A 14,033-nucleotide genomic window follows, 5' to 3' on the forward strand; every position below is an offset into this window, starting at 1 on the left:
TTTGATAGTTTCTTACAGTCTCTTTTTAAGCTGCCATATTGTCAGTGTTGAAAATGTATAGTGTCTTTCATGTTTTCAGAGGTTTCATGTTGATTTTGTGATGGGTTTCTGATTGTTTGTTTCAGATTGTAGCACCGTGCCCAAGGCAAATTTCCCCTCGGGGACAATAAAGTTTATTCTAGTCTATTCTAACAGCTCTTAACAATTAATTTATTATAAGAAAACAGATGTTCGTCAGCCTTTTTTGTCTCACTTCTAACGCCTAATCCAACCCATTAACAAAGGATTGTCGGTGCGCAATCAAAAATAAGCTCGAAACAAACGTTACCAACCAGCTCCATTTCTGTAAAATGTAAATAAAAGGCCATCTGCTCCGATATGTAAACAGCAGACTGACTCCTCCCACATCGTGACGCCTGGTCCCGTCCCCCACGACAACCCTCCGCTCCTATTGGTCAACAGAGAAAGCCCCGCCCTCCGCTACTGGCTGGCCTCTCATTGCCTCCTGGACGTCGGACCGCCCACCGGAGCTAGGACAAAAACAATCGGCATCCCTCATACAGTACACCATACAAAGGAGGACCCTAAAGCCGAGTGTTTATATCATATACCTTTTTTTTTTTTTTTTTTAAATAGACACGAGACACCAGCGAGGGAGAAATGGTTTCTCCGGTAACAGTGGTGAGTATCAGCGTCCAACCAGCGTTGATGTTTCACACATTAAAACAGTGCTGATAGCTGGTTTAGCTTTCTGTTTCTTGATAATAACACTTCCGAAGATCAAATAATCCACCAGTATTCATGTTTATATCATTATATGCTCATTACGGACTGCCTCGAGTGACTGTTTCGACGTTTAGTGTTGCATTTGCGTTATTATGCACAGCGTATGTCAAACTTTGTCTCCGAAGGCCAGCGCATGCTCTTTAGGCTCTTTAGGTGACAATTTAATTAGCAATTAATAAGAAGGGTTGTTTGATAAATTAAAAAATGTTCAGCCAGGTGCCCTTGGACAGCCGTGTCGTTGTTGTCAGCGTATTTTATTTCATAATGCCTCTTTTATTTCATGACGTGCATTCTGTGTGTGCTGGAGACTCAAAGCAGGAACTTTTATATTCAGTCTGGTCGTTTCCTTGAACATGTTGACACGCCTCAGCAGCACTCGTTCCCGCTGTTACACCTCGATATTCCGCGTACTGGAGGACGTTTCCACAAATTTCCAAAGGCAGCCCCTGGCAGAAAGAAAAACCTGTCATGTGACGACCCTTTTTGTCTTTTTTCCCTTTCCTGTCCCCTCCAGCAACGCATGCGCCGAGCAGTGCTCTGCTGTGGCTGCCTTTTTCTTTTCATCTTCTTTGCTGTGGCTGTGCTTTACATAGACGCTGTTGTTTTTAGCCTATCCCATATAATTGACCCAAGTGCCACTGCAAGAAGTTGGCCATTTTGAGAAAAAAAAAAAAAATGTGATAGCTACATGAATAATTTAACCCTTTCTAGCATCCTCTTACTTTTACAGCTGCTATGAAATGTTACTCCATTTACAGGGGCTGTGCAGAATGGTGTGGTGTAACTTGGCCCTGTGGTAAACACTGATGTGTAGCCTGTGGGACTGCTTTGCGTTCAGCCTGTGTGGAGGAATGCTTGCCATACAAACTGGTTTCCTTAGTGATGAAGATGCTGTGCAGGTCCTTGGGTTGCCTGAAGCCTTTTACCCGCTATTGCAAGAAAGGGGAATGGCATGTACTGAGAAAAAACACTGATACAGCAAATAGTAGGACACACATTTGTCTCCCTCCAGTGTAATTTTACGTAAAAAAAAAAAACTGGGTAAGCAAACAAAAGTTTATTAATCATCATTTTACTTTTAAGTTGCCTTATTTTTGTATACAGTGGTCACAGAGTATCGTATAATCTGTTATTTTGATTAAGATGTAAAAATTGTAATGTAATTGTTGTAATAATTGAAAAAAGTTCCACAACAGGAGATATCAGATGCTATCCTTATCCTTAACTAATGTGGACTTTGCACTGGCTGGTAGGTGCCTGCTGCAGCCCAGATATACAGTGGGAGCTTGAGTTTGCTTTTGGCTCTACTGATATTATAATTGCTGAGGACTGACTTTTGTCCCTTGTCCCCAAAGCTCAGTATTACTCACTAACTTCAAAAACTTATACAGCAAATATGCATGGTTCAGCTGAGGTCAAGTGTATTATTCTTCTAGGTTTTGATTCGTGTGCATATATTGCACTGTGCTGTACTATACCGCGTGTCCGCAGCTGAACTCGAGTTATTTGGAGTTAAAGCAGCTGTAAGGAGGGAAAGGGAGTTGTGTGATGCTACATAGAAATAACATTGTCATATGACTCGCATGCCAGCTGTTCCTGCCAGGAACATACTTATGTTACAGTTCCCCTCTGCCAAATTAAGCACACAGGAGTTTACTCCCCTCTTATACTGTATGTTTACGAGTGTCGTGTTTCCGACACTCGGCTAGCATATGAGCCAGAATGGTTGAATGGATGTTCGTCCTGGTTGGGTGTTATTCAATGCTTCAATGCAGTGCTTTTGTTGTCTTCGTGGTTGGTGCAGAAGCATTAGCGCCTAACAGCTGCTTGTTCCTTCCTGGACTGCTGGACTACAGTTCGGGGTTGAATAAGTTGCTGATAGTTTGGCCAAAAAAATACAAAAAAGTGTGTAAATTAGGAAAGATTTATGGATATTCATTAATGCAAATAGGTCTTATTTTCAAGTGATTCTGTATTATTTGCGCTAGCTTGAAAAAGTACATGGATTTGTAGTTTAACACAGCTGGAAAAGCCTTTGAAATCTGTAGTTCAAAATAACAAAATCATTTGAAGAAACTGTTTATTTGGTACTATTGTTTCTTCGGGTTTGGATACCAGGCCACATTGTACAAGGGAATCATTCCATCCTATTGCTTGTCAGTGACCATGCAGACACAGTCAATCATTAACCATATTATTCTCTAACAGCGGACAGAGGCAGGTGTCAGCTGTATGTGTCACAGCACTTTTACAGCCTTCATTTATAATGTGATCATTCAGACAATAACACGATAACACAATGATTCATTGCGTTTCCCTTCCAAATAAGGCATTATGTTCTGTTCTGTCAACAGACAGGACTCATAGCCGTCGCTAATGTCCCCTTCTGTTTCCCTGTAGACAAAAACCCAGATAGTCCCATTCAGGTACAAGACATTGAACAGGAGAACTAAGCTGAGCCTTAGAGAAACGAAACAATTACACTCGCTGTAGAACAGTTTATGAATTCCACCAGGCAAGTAGGCAGCCTTGATGAAACAATTTAATGCAATTTAGTTTAATGGGATAGGGAGTCATGTATTAGATCAGACATCAGATATTACAGCCGTAATGGTGGGTGATTTGACAAAAGCAATAATATTCAGGAGACATTATCATAATTTAGATTAAAGTCCAAGTCAGCTAAGATGAGTTTTTTTATTAAGTGTTATTGAACTAAACTGAGGCACATGGCCTATTTGTAATCCTCTTTTTTTTGTAATTTGTTGAAGATTTCAGTCCAGCTAGTGATACAATGAAATACACTTTGAATAGCTCTGTACACTTTGTGCTTCCAAAGTACTCAGTGCCGTTGAGTCTTGTCTCTCTCCTCCTCGCTGCCCTTCTAATTGTGTCGATACAGTAAGTTTACATGAACAATTGAAAAGGAAACTGCAAAGTATGGCTCAAATTCAGCATGAATAGGGCCAAAGGTTATGGGAATCTCTAACTTCCTTCCACCTCCCTCCCTGGAATCTGTATTCAGCCTCTAAATCCCCTGCTAGACTCTGGCGATCTACATACGTTTTGAGTTTTTTCCCCCGCAGATAACAATCAGACTGTTTGTGATCATGGCTCATTGAGCAGTTGGACTGGATCTTAGGCAAAGTGTTCTTGCACTGCATTTTACTAAATAATAGATAGGCCCTATCTGTATAGTGATGGTGCTTGGAAACATCTTTGAATCCCGACAGTAAAACATTTGTTGTGTTTTTTGTGTCCTGTGCTTAAGTAGGTATGAGTGGCCTGATAAACAGTTATAATATGGGCTAGTCTGGGAGTGTTGCCAGTGTTGTCTCCTCTACTTGGCACCCGTGCAGGCTTATTTATGTCTCCATTTGTTTTATGAAGGCCAAGCAAAGTACATGATGAAGATAAGAGGAGTGCATCAGTTTACATTATACACCTAGCTTTAGTCTTGCCTCCATGGAAAAATTCCTCTCATGCAATGTACATCTGGAAGACATAGGTGTGTGTGTGTGTGTGTGTGTGTGTTGTTTTGTGTGTGTGTGTGTGTGTGTGTGTGTGTGTGTGTGTGTGTGTGTGTGTGTGTGTGTGTGTGTGTGTGTGTGTCCGATCAAACTTCAGAAGAAAAAAAAAGACTGAAAGTGCCCTAAGTTGTTTAAGATCATGAACAAATTAGATTGACACACTCACACAAACACACAGTGTCAGAAAGTAGCCGTGGTTACAGTGAGGCGTATAATGATTAAGTTACTGTTACATAGCTCTGTTTATATAAAGAATCTAGCTTAAAGTATAGCATAACATCTATATAAAATGACACCAATAAGAGCGATGAAAAAAGGTGTTGTTCACTAAAATCCCTGACATATTTGGAAATGAAATTCCACAGTTTGGGAGCACAGTTGAAAGTAAAAAATCCAACTTCTGGTTCTGAACATGTACCAAAGCCACAGTGGAAGCTCTGAGTGAGTGTAGACTGGCATAAAACAACAGGGTGTCTGCATTCTTGGCTGGCCCTTACTCATTTTAGATCTTCTCTTTAATCAGATCTTAATCATGCAGAGAGCCAGTGCCTCACTTTTGAGTTTTTCCAGAAGTCTTAGAAGTAGGATTTTGAGTGCAAGGTGGCTCAGTTCTCAATGGACTTTAAAAAAAACCATAATGACCAGTGCATCACATTAGTTTAGCGTGCTGGGGAGGAACATATAAAGAAACTTTACATATACAGGAATGGCCACCCCATGGCAGTATTTCAGAGATAAAGTATTGCTGTTTTGGTCACTTAATGATGTCTAATTTAAAGCTTATGACCATGGGTGGACCTGTGTATCAAATCCCTATTGTTGTCCTGCTGTGTTAGTCATATAAGCTACATCAGGGCAGGTTTGAGATCACTCAAACACTGCGTCTGATCCTAGAAGGTAATTTGGCCCGCTATTTTATTGAGTAGTTGTGCAATCAGCAGCCTCCCCTTCCTCCCCTCCTCCAGGAGCACAAACCATATGAACTAGAGTAACCTTTCATTTTCTCTCACCTCTCCGCTCCCCCCCACTCACTTCTCCACTCTTAAATCCAGCTGTCATCTGAATGCCAGTAGCCCCATCTCACCCACTGTCGCGCCCAAAGCTTCACTTGCCCATGGTTACTCCTGCTTCGTGTCTTCTGCCCTACTTACTTATCTCTTTCATGAACACTGCAACTGGACCAGTGCTTTCGTTTGAGTCATTTTACTTTACCACAGAACGTTTGCGGAGAGGGATACAAAATGATCACTGGAAAATAGTTGTGGGGGGCATCAAAGAGCAACCCAGCCCTTTCCATGTTGCACTATGACCTCTTCTTCGTCCTCCCCTCCCTGTCTCACTCGTATCCTCCTCATCCCTCCTCCAGTGACCTCAGCTCTATTGAACCCTTACTCAGTTCCTCTCCCTCCCATCTTAACCTCTCCTTTCTTTTCCTTCTTTGGTCTCTAGAGAATGATTCTCAGAGCCATAGGTGGGTGGTCATTTCAGAGGTGGCGTAAAACCCCCTTCTGGCCCTTCTGGCCCTCTCTTTGTATTTGTGTGATCCTTTTGGGCCTCATCTGTTTGCGCAGAAAGAAATACGACGGGTAACACAGTTGGAAAGAAGAAATTGAGACTTCTTGCGCAGTTCTCAAGAACATGAGCTACAGAGAAGATGGTGAAGCTGAGGCAAGGAGAAGAGAAACAAAAACAAGATGGGGAGGGAGTCAAAAAAAAAGAAGAAAAGGTTACAGGGAGGCAAAGTAACACTGTGAGCGCTTATTGCATTTCCCTTTATACTTGCTGTTTCTGCAGAGTTTCATTTCAGCCACAAAGCACGTGCATGTCTGACGCTGTGAGAGAAACTAATGACTACACAAAACAAGCCCTAAGACAGTTCCAGTCCTAACTCAAAACACTACCCCAAATAATGAGAAGTATTTAAAGTTTGCTGCTTAGGTTCCTCTTTTTTAATTAAAGATGTGAGATACTGTACCTCAAACACACAAAGTGCTGACTGTTTTGCACTTCTTTGTCATCGTGATATATTTCAAGCTTCCTACCTTGAGATAAAAGCCCCTTTTAATAAATCTAGTTTAAAGGTCCAGTGTGTAACAGGAGGATCAGAAATGGAATATAATATTCATAGGTAACGTGTATAATGAACGAAACTAACTGAAACTAGGAATTATCATGTTTTTGTTACCTTAAAAATTTGCCGTTTTTATCTACAGAGGGCTGTATTCAAATGGTTGCAGTCTGAAACCTCACTCCTAGATGACAACAGTATCACATTTTTGTACTGACTGAATAGAAAGTGTATAATAACAAATACTAATGTTAAATCTGCTTTCAGGTCAAGAGTGAGGGCCCCAAGCTGGTGCCATTCTTCAAGGCAACCTGTGTATACTTTGTCCTGTGGCTGCCCACCTCAAGCCCATCCTGGTTCAGTGCACTGATCAAATGTCTGCCAATCTTCTGCCTGTGGGTTTTTTTACTGGCACACGGCTTCAGCTTCCTGGGCGCTCACTCCAGTGCCCGCAAGATCTTGGCTGGCCTCATATTTTCTGCTCTGGGTGATGCCTTTCTCATCTGGCAGGAGCAGGGCTACTTCGTCCACGGTGAGGAGAAACCTCGCACACTGAGTTGCATTGTCACTATGGATTTTACATCTTAAAGGATGAATCCGGTTTCAACTTGGGTCTTCTTGTTGTAGTTTTGGTCATCGTTGCTATTGGTGATAGCGATGGGGCAAAAAATATGAGCAGCCAGGTCATACGTCATACTGTCATACTGGTTTAAAAGAAAGGTTCTGCAGACAAAATGAAGGCCAACATTTGTTGTCAGCATCCATCATGGTTTACAGACATAACTCCTTCAAACGCTGACCTTCCATACTTACTGTAGTAAACCCAAGTTTTCCTACTTGTTTTCTTGGTTTCACCTCCAACTAAAGTGCTAAACCACTGGCTTGTTCACACATTATTACATCGTCTGACTGCTCATCTATCATTGGAGTTGTAGTGACTTGTTACAATGTCACAGTATTCTCAGAAAGCTGTAATAACCACCAGAAACTACAAATATAAGAGCCAAGTTATTCAGATATTTATATATAATATCACGTCATTCATTCATCGCCTCATGCTCCAAGCTTAAATTAATGTTTTTTGCATTATGGTGTAGGATAGATTGCTACGTTATTTTGAAATAAATCCTATATATAATGTCCCACAGGCCTTCTGATGTTTGCCATCACTCACATCCTCTACTCGTCTGCTTTTGGAATGAAGCCCCTTAACGTGTCTGCTGGCCTGATTATCACTGCTGTGTCCTCTCTGAGCTACATGCTGCTGTACCCCTACCTCTCTGGCCCCTTCACCTACCTGGTGGCTGTCTACATAGGCCTGATCGGCTTCATGGGATGGAGGGCCGTCGCAGGCCTGCAGCTGGCCAACGACCTGTGGACCTGGACCAAGATGTCCGCCTGCCTGGGCGCCGTGCTCTTCATGGTCTCCGACCTCACCATCGCGGTCAACAAGTTCTGCTTCCCCGTGCCCCATTCGCGTGCCATCATCATGGCGACCTACTACGCGGCTCAGATGCTGATAGCCCTGTCAGCCGTCGAGTGCCAGGATGTGGAGGTGGCCAGGAAGAGAACATGAGATACCATGATGTCCACAGCGAAGGTGGCAGCCACCCCCCCTCCGGCCACAGTGATCATGGACACATCTCACTGCCAGATACCCAAACCCTCAACCCTCATCTCAGTGTGGCGCTCCCACACTGTTGTTACCATGACAGCTGGTCCACTACAGTTTCCACAAGGCTATCACCCTACTACCCCACTAGTATGGTCTAACACCAGTCTTCTTACCACGAAGATATGGTAGTATTATCTTCAGCCTCTCCCGACAACAGCCCTACCTGCCTCCTCTGATCCTAGACTGGCTGTGTCTCAACCTAGTTACCATGGAGACAAGTGTAGTAATATTAACCTGCTATATATAGAAAGTATTACTTTACTTTTAACTGTTATGTTTTAATTTAAGGGGAGCATCTCACTGGGGACCTTCAAGGAGTGTGTGTGTGTGGGAGAGCAATTGTGTGTGTGTGTGTGTGTGTGTGTGTGTGTGTGCGCGCGCGTTTATGTGTGTTTGATTAACACTCTTACCTCGCTTTCCACACAGTCACCACACTGACTCCCACCACACACACATCTATTCTGTATGCGGTCCAATAACACAATGCAACATTTTATTTTGGTCCTTGTTAAAAAGGGAGTGTTTTTTTTTTTTTTTTACTGACTTGCCCATGTTTGGCTTTTCACTCTCCGTGGCTCTGTGTTCCCCTGAATTAAGGGTGCTATTCTTAAAGTCAGGAGCCTATCCACACCTGTTTTATTATCTGCAGTCCCTTCCATTTCATTTACAACGACCACACTGCCTTTGTTCACGCCGTTATTTAACATCCACTGCAAATCCACACCCAGTCTCTCTGGATGAATGAATTAGGTTGTCCTTGAATAACTAAATGTACAGAGAAAGAAGAGCAGAGATGGAAAACAAAAAATTAATAATAAGGCAATGAGGTGGAAAGGCAAGGAGGGAGAGTTGCGTGACTGCAACAACCACTGTGTATTGTAGTTTTAGTGACTGAACACTGAGTCAGACTCTTAGGAAAAGGGTGGTTGTTTGTGGAAGCTCGAACCCTCCTGCTGAGATTTTATTGACACCGTCCTGTTGTCACAAAGAGAACACAGTAAACACAGTCACAGCAGACCACTGCACACATTGTAACATGCTGTACAGTGCACCTGCTCCTCCTTTTTGGCGTGAAGGCTTTCAGTGTTTTGCCTGCCAGTTTTTCCAGAAATGTAGGTTGCAGAAGTTGACATGCTCACACACCTGACACCTTCAACCCCTGCTGGTTTAGTTATTAGGAAAAGTCCACGGGGTTCTTATTGCTGGACTAGATCAGCCGACCCATGCTGTCACTGGCGTGGGACCATGTTCTAAAGAATGCAAAGAAAGGACTATGTTACTGTCTTCTTTGTTTTTTTTTGTTTATCAGCTCTGTGTGTATGTGTATGTGTATGTTTGCGTGCATGTCTGGGCCTCATAAGATATTCAACTCACTCATGATGACACACACAGAAACAGGCACATTAGCATACACATTGCCACAGGGCATCCTGACTGAAGAAAAAAAGGGAGATGAGGGAACTGGCTTGTCATGTGAGGGAACAGTAATCCCATTATTCCCAATAATTCCTTCTCACAGCACACTTCATCAGCTTTAATCCTGCAAAATCCACCGCAGCTAATCCCAGAAAGGTTGGCTGATATTTTGTCTTTCATCTATCACACATTTCCCCCTCTCACCTTTCATTTGTTTCACCCTCTGCAAACAGTTTATGTTCGGATGAAGTGTCTTACTGAATATCAAAGAAGTATACTGTAACACTTTGTACAGGCGTCTATATATATATATATATATATATATATATATATATATAATGTTTTGAGTGTGTGTGTGTACTTGTGAGAGAGTGTGTGTATTGTCTTAGCCATTGAGTGAACGCCTGTGACAAGTCAGAACCAACTCAAGGCCAGAAATGCTGTGAACCATCATAGTGGAGTAGACACACTGCTGGGTATCTTTAATGTATTCTCACAAGGCTCTTAAACTGTCTTCATACCCTTCACCTCTTGAGATTTGTAACCTCTTTATGTGTTTTATAGCAGCCCCCGAATGTGCTGCCTGTTAAAGATGACTTTAAGGTAGTATTTGATTAGGTACAGTATATTTAAAGTGGGTTATATATATTCTTTAGGTTCGTTTGACCCTTAATAGGAAGCATTTCCATTGGTGGACATGCCGTCTCTTGACTATACCCTTACCTATTACCTAGCATATGTCACTGGCTCTATGATTAAACCACTAAACTCAGTTTTATTATAAATGTACACTCGCAATTGAAAGTATTAATTACTAACAAAAAAAATAGCAAGGGACAGGTATTGTTATGTAATGGTCCAGTCCACATGCACCTTAACATGATATATTGTGCTGTATATAAAACAAACGTGCATGGAAAAAGAAACAGACCCATGTTATGGGTTTCTTCTTCTGGGTCAATGAACCCTGGAGCTGTCGGTTACACCAACGTACGCACACAAAAAAAACACACACACACACACACATCAAAATATGCTTATGCATCACATCAGCCACCATGACAGGTCTGCAGGCAGACCGTGGTGTTGACACTCAACACGGTTTCTTAAACAGCAGCACACAGTCTTACGTTTGACCAGGAAAGACACTCAGCCCAAGTGTCCCGACTGCTGCTTTGCCAGATAGTTCCTCAATCTCCTTTTGGCCCGTCAGCATGCTTTTTTCAGCACCATATTTTTGCTTTGTCAGTCAGAAGTGTCTTGTCAGTCCATCTGTGTGACCACTCGCCTTCTGTTCCGTGTTTTAATTTGTCCTTCCGGCGTTGCCACAGAGTCCCCCTCTTCTCATCTCATCCACCTCGCTGGCAGAACATGTTCTATCAACAATTAATATAAGCCTTTGTGCTGAAAGACATCCACAGAGGCTCGCTAGCAGACATGCATTTGTCTGCTTATGCTGTCTTAAGTCAGGGTTTTGTGAAGTACAAGGAGAAATGCTGGTTAACATGATTGACTCTAGTATGCAGTCTGAAGTAAAACCACGAGGGAATGACGGAATTGAGTCAAGCCGTCTTAGTCATCCTTACTATGTAGGCAATTTATGTAATCACCACTTTCTTTGTCTTCTGCCACATAAAGCCTCCTGACTCTTGTTCCTACAGTCCTAATGGCTACATGCCAGACGACAGGCTTTACTTTGAAGTATTTCTGAGATTATTTTTGTTGGCCAACCCACACTTTGGAAAACCTCCATGACTTTGATAGTCTGTAAATAAAGAAATAAACTCAAATGCTATATTGAATCAGTAAAATTCCAGTTATTGTGCCTAACTGGAGGATTTAGTTTTAAATATTCATTGTTTCTCCTCCATCCTTTCTATTTTTATTTGACTTGGGCACAGATAACCAAAGCTGAATGCATAATAGAAAACCAAACTCAATTCACTGAGTGGAACTTCTAAGCATTGGAGCCCACTCATGTATCAAACAACCTTTTGTGTTGCAGGAGACACAGGTCCCCCTCGTTGGTGCTGGAGTACATTCGGCCTTCCGTTTAGGAAGGAGGTTAATGTTGAGTGATACTGTAGCTGGAGTTAGGTGAGGTGAAATATGACACACAGAGGAGGACTCCCTTTACATCCGGCCACCATCCTGCCCCCACCCCACAGATGGCAGGCCAGCAAGCGCATCACTTTACATCAGCCTGTCAACAGCCCTGTTCTGAGCTTTGTGTGTGCAGACAAAAGGGACCTGAGAGAGCTGTGGGAGGCCAGTATGGTTCGGCCTGCGCTGTAGGAAGTGAGGTGGAACCAGTAGCTTTTGTCGCAGAGAGAGTGCCCGTGGTTTCGCTTGGTCCTCTAAATAAGTTGGCATTTTTTTCGCTCTTGAAAGTTTTCTCTCTCTTTTTTTTTTTTTTTTTGCTGTTTTTTCTTGTAATCTTTGATTTGAAGCCTTTGCTGTTAATGTGCTGTGCTCATTATTACACGGCGGGTGACATTCAAAACATAGAGTTGTAAGGTTTGTGTATCCATACTCATGCATGACAAGTAGGTTGTCAACACTCATCTTGACAAAGTGAAAAGTGCACACTACAGGTGCTTTTATGAGTATGACTGACAGTTCTCCAACATCAGTATGAGCCAACGAGAAGTATGTAAAAAATAATGCTCTTTGTAATATATCTGAATCTACTTTGTGCTGCACTTTTCTGTACCCAGAGTAAGGCCAGTCAATCTCTCTTTCCAATCAACAGCTATAGTGTTTAAAAAAAAAAGGATTGTTGTGTACGGTATTCTTTAAAGTATATGCTCCCTTTTTCTTGGCTCTTTGAATTTCTTTCAAGTAACTGTTGATGGTTTAAGCACAAGAAAATGACACATTGATGCATGGGAGAATCAGCAATTTGTATAAAAAGGCATTAATTGCTCTGGAAGTGTTACAAACGTATGTATGTTTAAAAAAATTTTAAGTGTTATCCTTTTATTTGCAGAAAACAGCCCCAAATGGTATTTTTGCTTGTCACTGTGGAAAAAGCTGGGTTTGGTTTCCACAAATAACTTTTTTTATTGAAAGCCCATTACAATGCATCATTTGACTTCCTTTTATGAACAAATGTTTTTTTTTTTATTCTATGATACACTTTACCTTGTTGTCCTTGATTTTCATTTAGTGATTTATTTCTTTTATGACTGTAGAGACAAAATAGTTTCTTTGCTGTAGTGAAACTGCTATGAATGTGAATATCTATTGGAGAAATAAATGCAATTACAATGCAACTTCAACATTACATCCTTTGGTCTTCTTTGTTTGTTTTGCTGTTTCCTAGGATCAAAAGGGGCCGTAAAATGCCCTTCAAAATGTCAGCTGATATTTATAACAGTTCAGTGTTTTGTGCTTCTACAGAAGCTGTTGGCCCTCAGCAGATAAAGTGCCATTAAGGCAGAAAGAACTGGAGGACAACAGAGAGCTCTGTTCTAGTAACTGCTGCGCTCTATAGTGTGGCAGAGGTGGAAAATGTGCTTTCAACAGGCTTCAACCCTGTGGTTGAACTGCTAGCGATGCTTCCTCTTGCCTTCTCTTGTTCTGTCTGCTTTTTTTTTATCTCCCCCATTTTTTATTTTTTTTTTACATGTGCATGCACACACCCACATTTACACAGCACATCTCATAGTTTATTCCTTTAGGAATCATGCCAGTTCTCTCCAAATGCATCTCATTCATTTGCAGCCAAGGTCTTACCATCAAAGAACTCCAGTCTTCTATGAAAATCAGGCATATCTGTAATGACTGACAAAAATAGGCTTGGTGACACATACGTCTGCTGAAATGCTGAAATGACATTGAATCTAAAAAAAAAAATGTGAAAGAGATTATCTACCATATAATATTACTCCATTCAAGTTATGTATCGGAAAATCCTTTAATAGGTTTTCATCCTGTATCTCTTAGGTTTAGTCGTATAAATGCAATGTGATGAAAACATCATGGAAACAAGACAAATACAAGAGGGTTTAGTTCCCTTTGGGTGCAGCAGCCTTTAGTTTCTGTCAAATACCTAGATTGACTATTCAGGCTTTCACTACTTCCACCTTATTGTGCCTTAGCTGAGCCGTAGGGAGGCGGAAGGTACCAGTGACGTCGGTTTAGTGCCTGTTGGTGCTTAATTGATCTGAACCTGGCAACTGACACTGCCAGTCGTCTGGTGGCTCTATAGAAATGGAGTTTGTGAGAGCCAGCATGGTGACGTCAGGATGGAGAGGGGTTGTAACCTCTATTTGGCAGCTCCTTACCAGACCACACTCTCTCTCAAGCAGCAGCAGACCACTCAGAAGCAATGCCTATACACAGGCTTTCCTGGGGGAAGCCTACACACACTACACCACACTTTGGATTTAAAAGTTAACTAAATTAACAAAATTAACTAAATGATTAATTAACTAAAGTACACTTTTAGGTTTAAGACTTTCAGATTGTAAGGGTCAAATAAAATCTGTATTGGATGAATAGTGTCGAAACTTGGAGCCCTTTTTTATACATATAATCCCGAAATCTTGTGCAA

The 14,033-nt window shown here is 41.7% G+C and overlaps 1 protein-coding gene across 1 annotated transcript; it reads left to right on the forward strand.

The window, feature by feature from the left end:
* The first annotated feature begins 524 nt into the window (after window positions 1-524).
* On the forward strand, window positions 525-12,761 carry tmem86a (transmembrane protein 86A). The gene is made up of 3 exons (XM_051382318.1): window positions 525-681; window positions 6,652-6,916; window positions 7,533-12,761. Exons 1-3 carry the CDS (start codon window positions 661-663, stop codon window positions 7,958-7,960), a joined length of 714 nt encoding a protein of 237 aa, XP_051238278.1. The 5' UTR covers window positions 525-660; the 3' UTR covers window positions 7,961-12,761.
* The last annotated feature ends 1,272 nt before the right edge of the window (window positions 12,762-14,033 follow it).

This window comes from Dicentrarchus labrax, unplaced genomic scaffold (genome assembly GCF_905237075.1).
Source record: "Dicentrarchus labrax unplaced genomic scaffold, dlabrax2021, whole genome shotgun sequence".
In the NCBI taxonomy this organism is placed as follows: Eukaryota; Metazoa; Chordata; class Actinopteri; family Moronidae; genus Dicentrarchus; species Dicentrarchus labrax.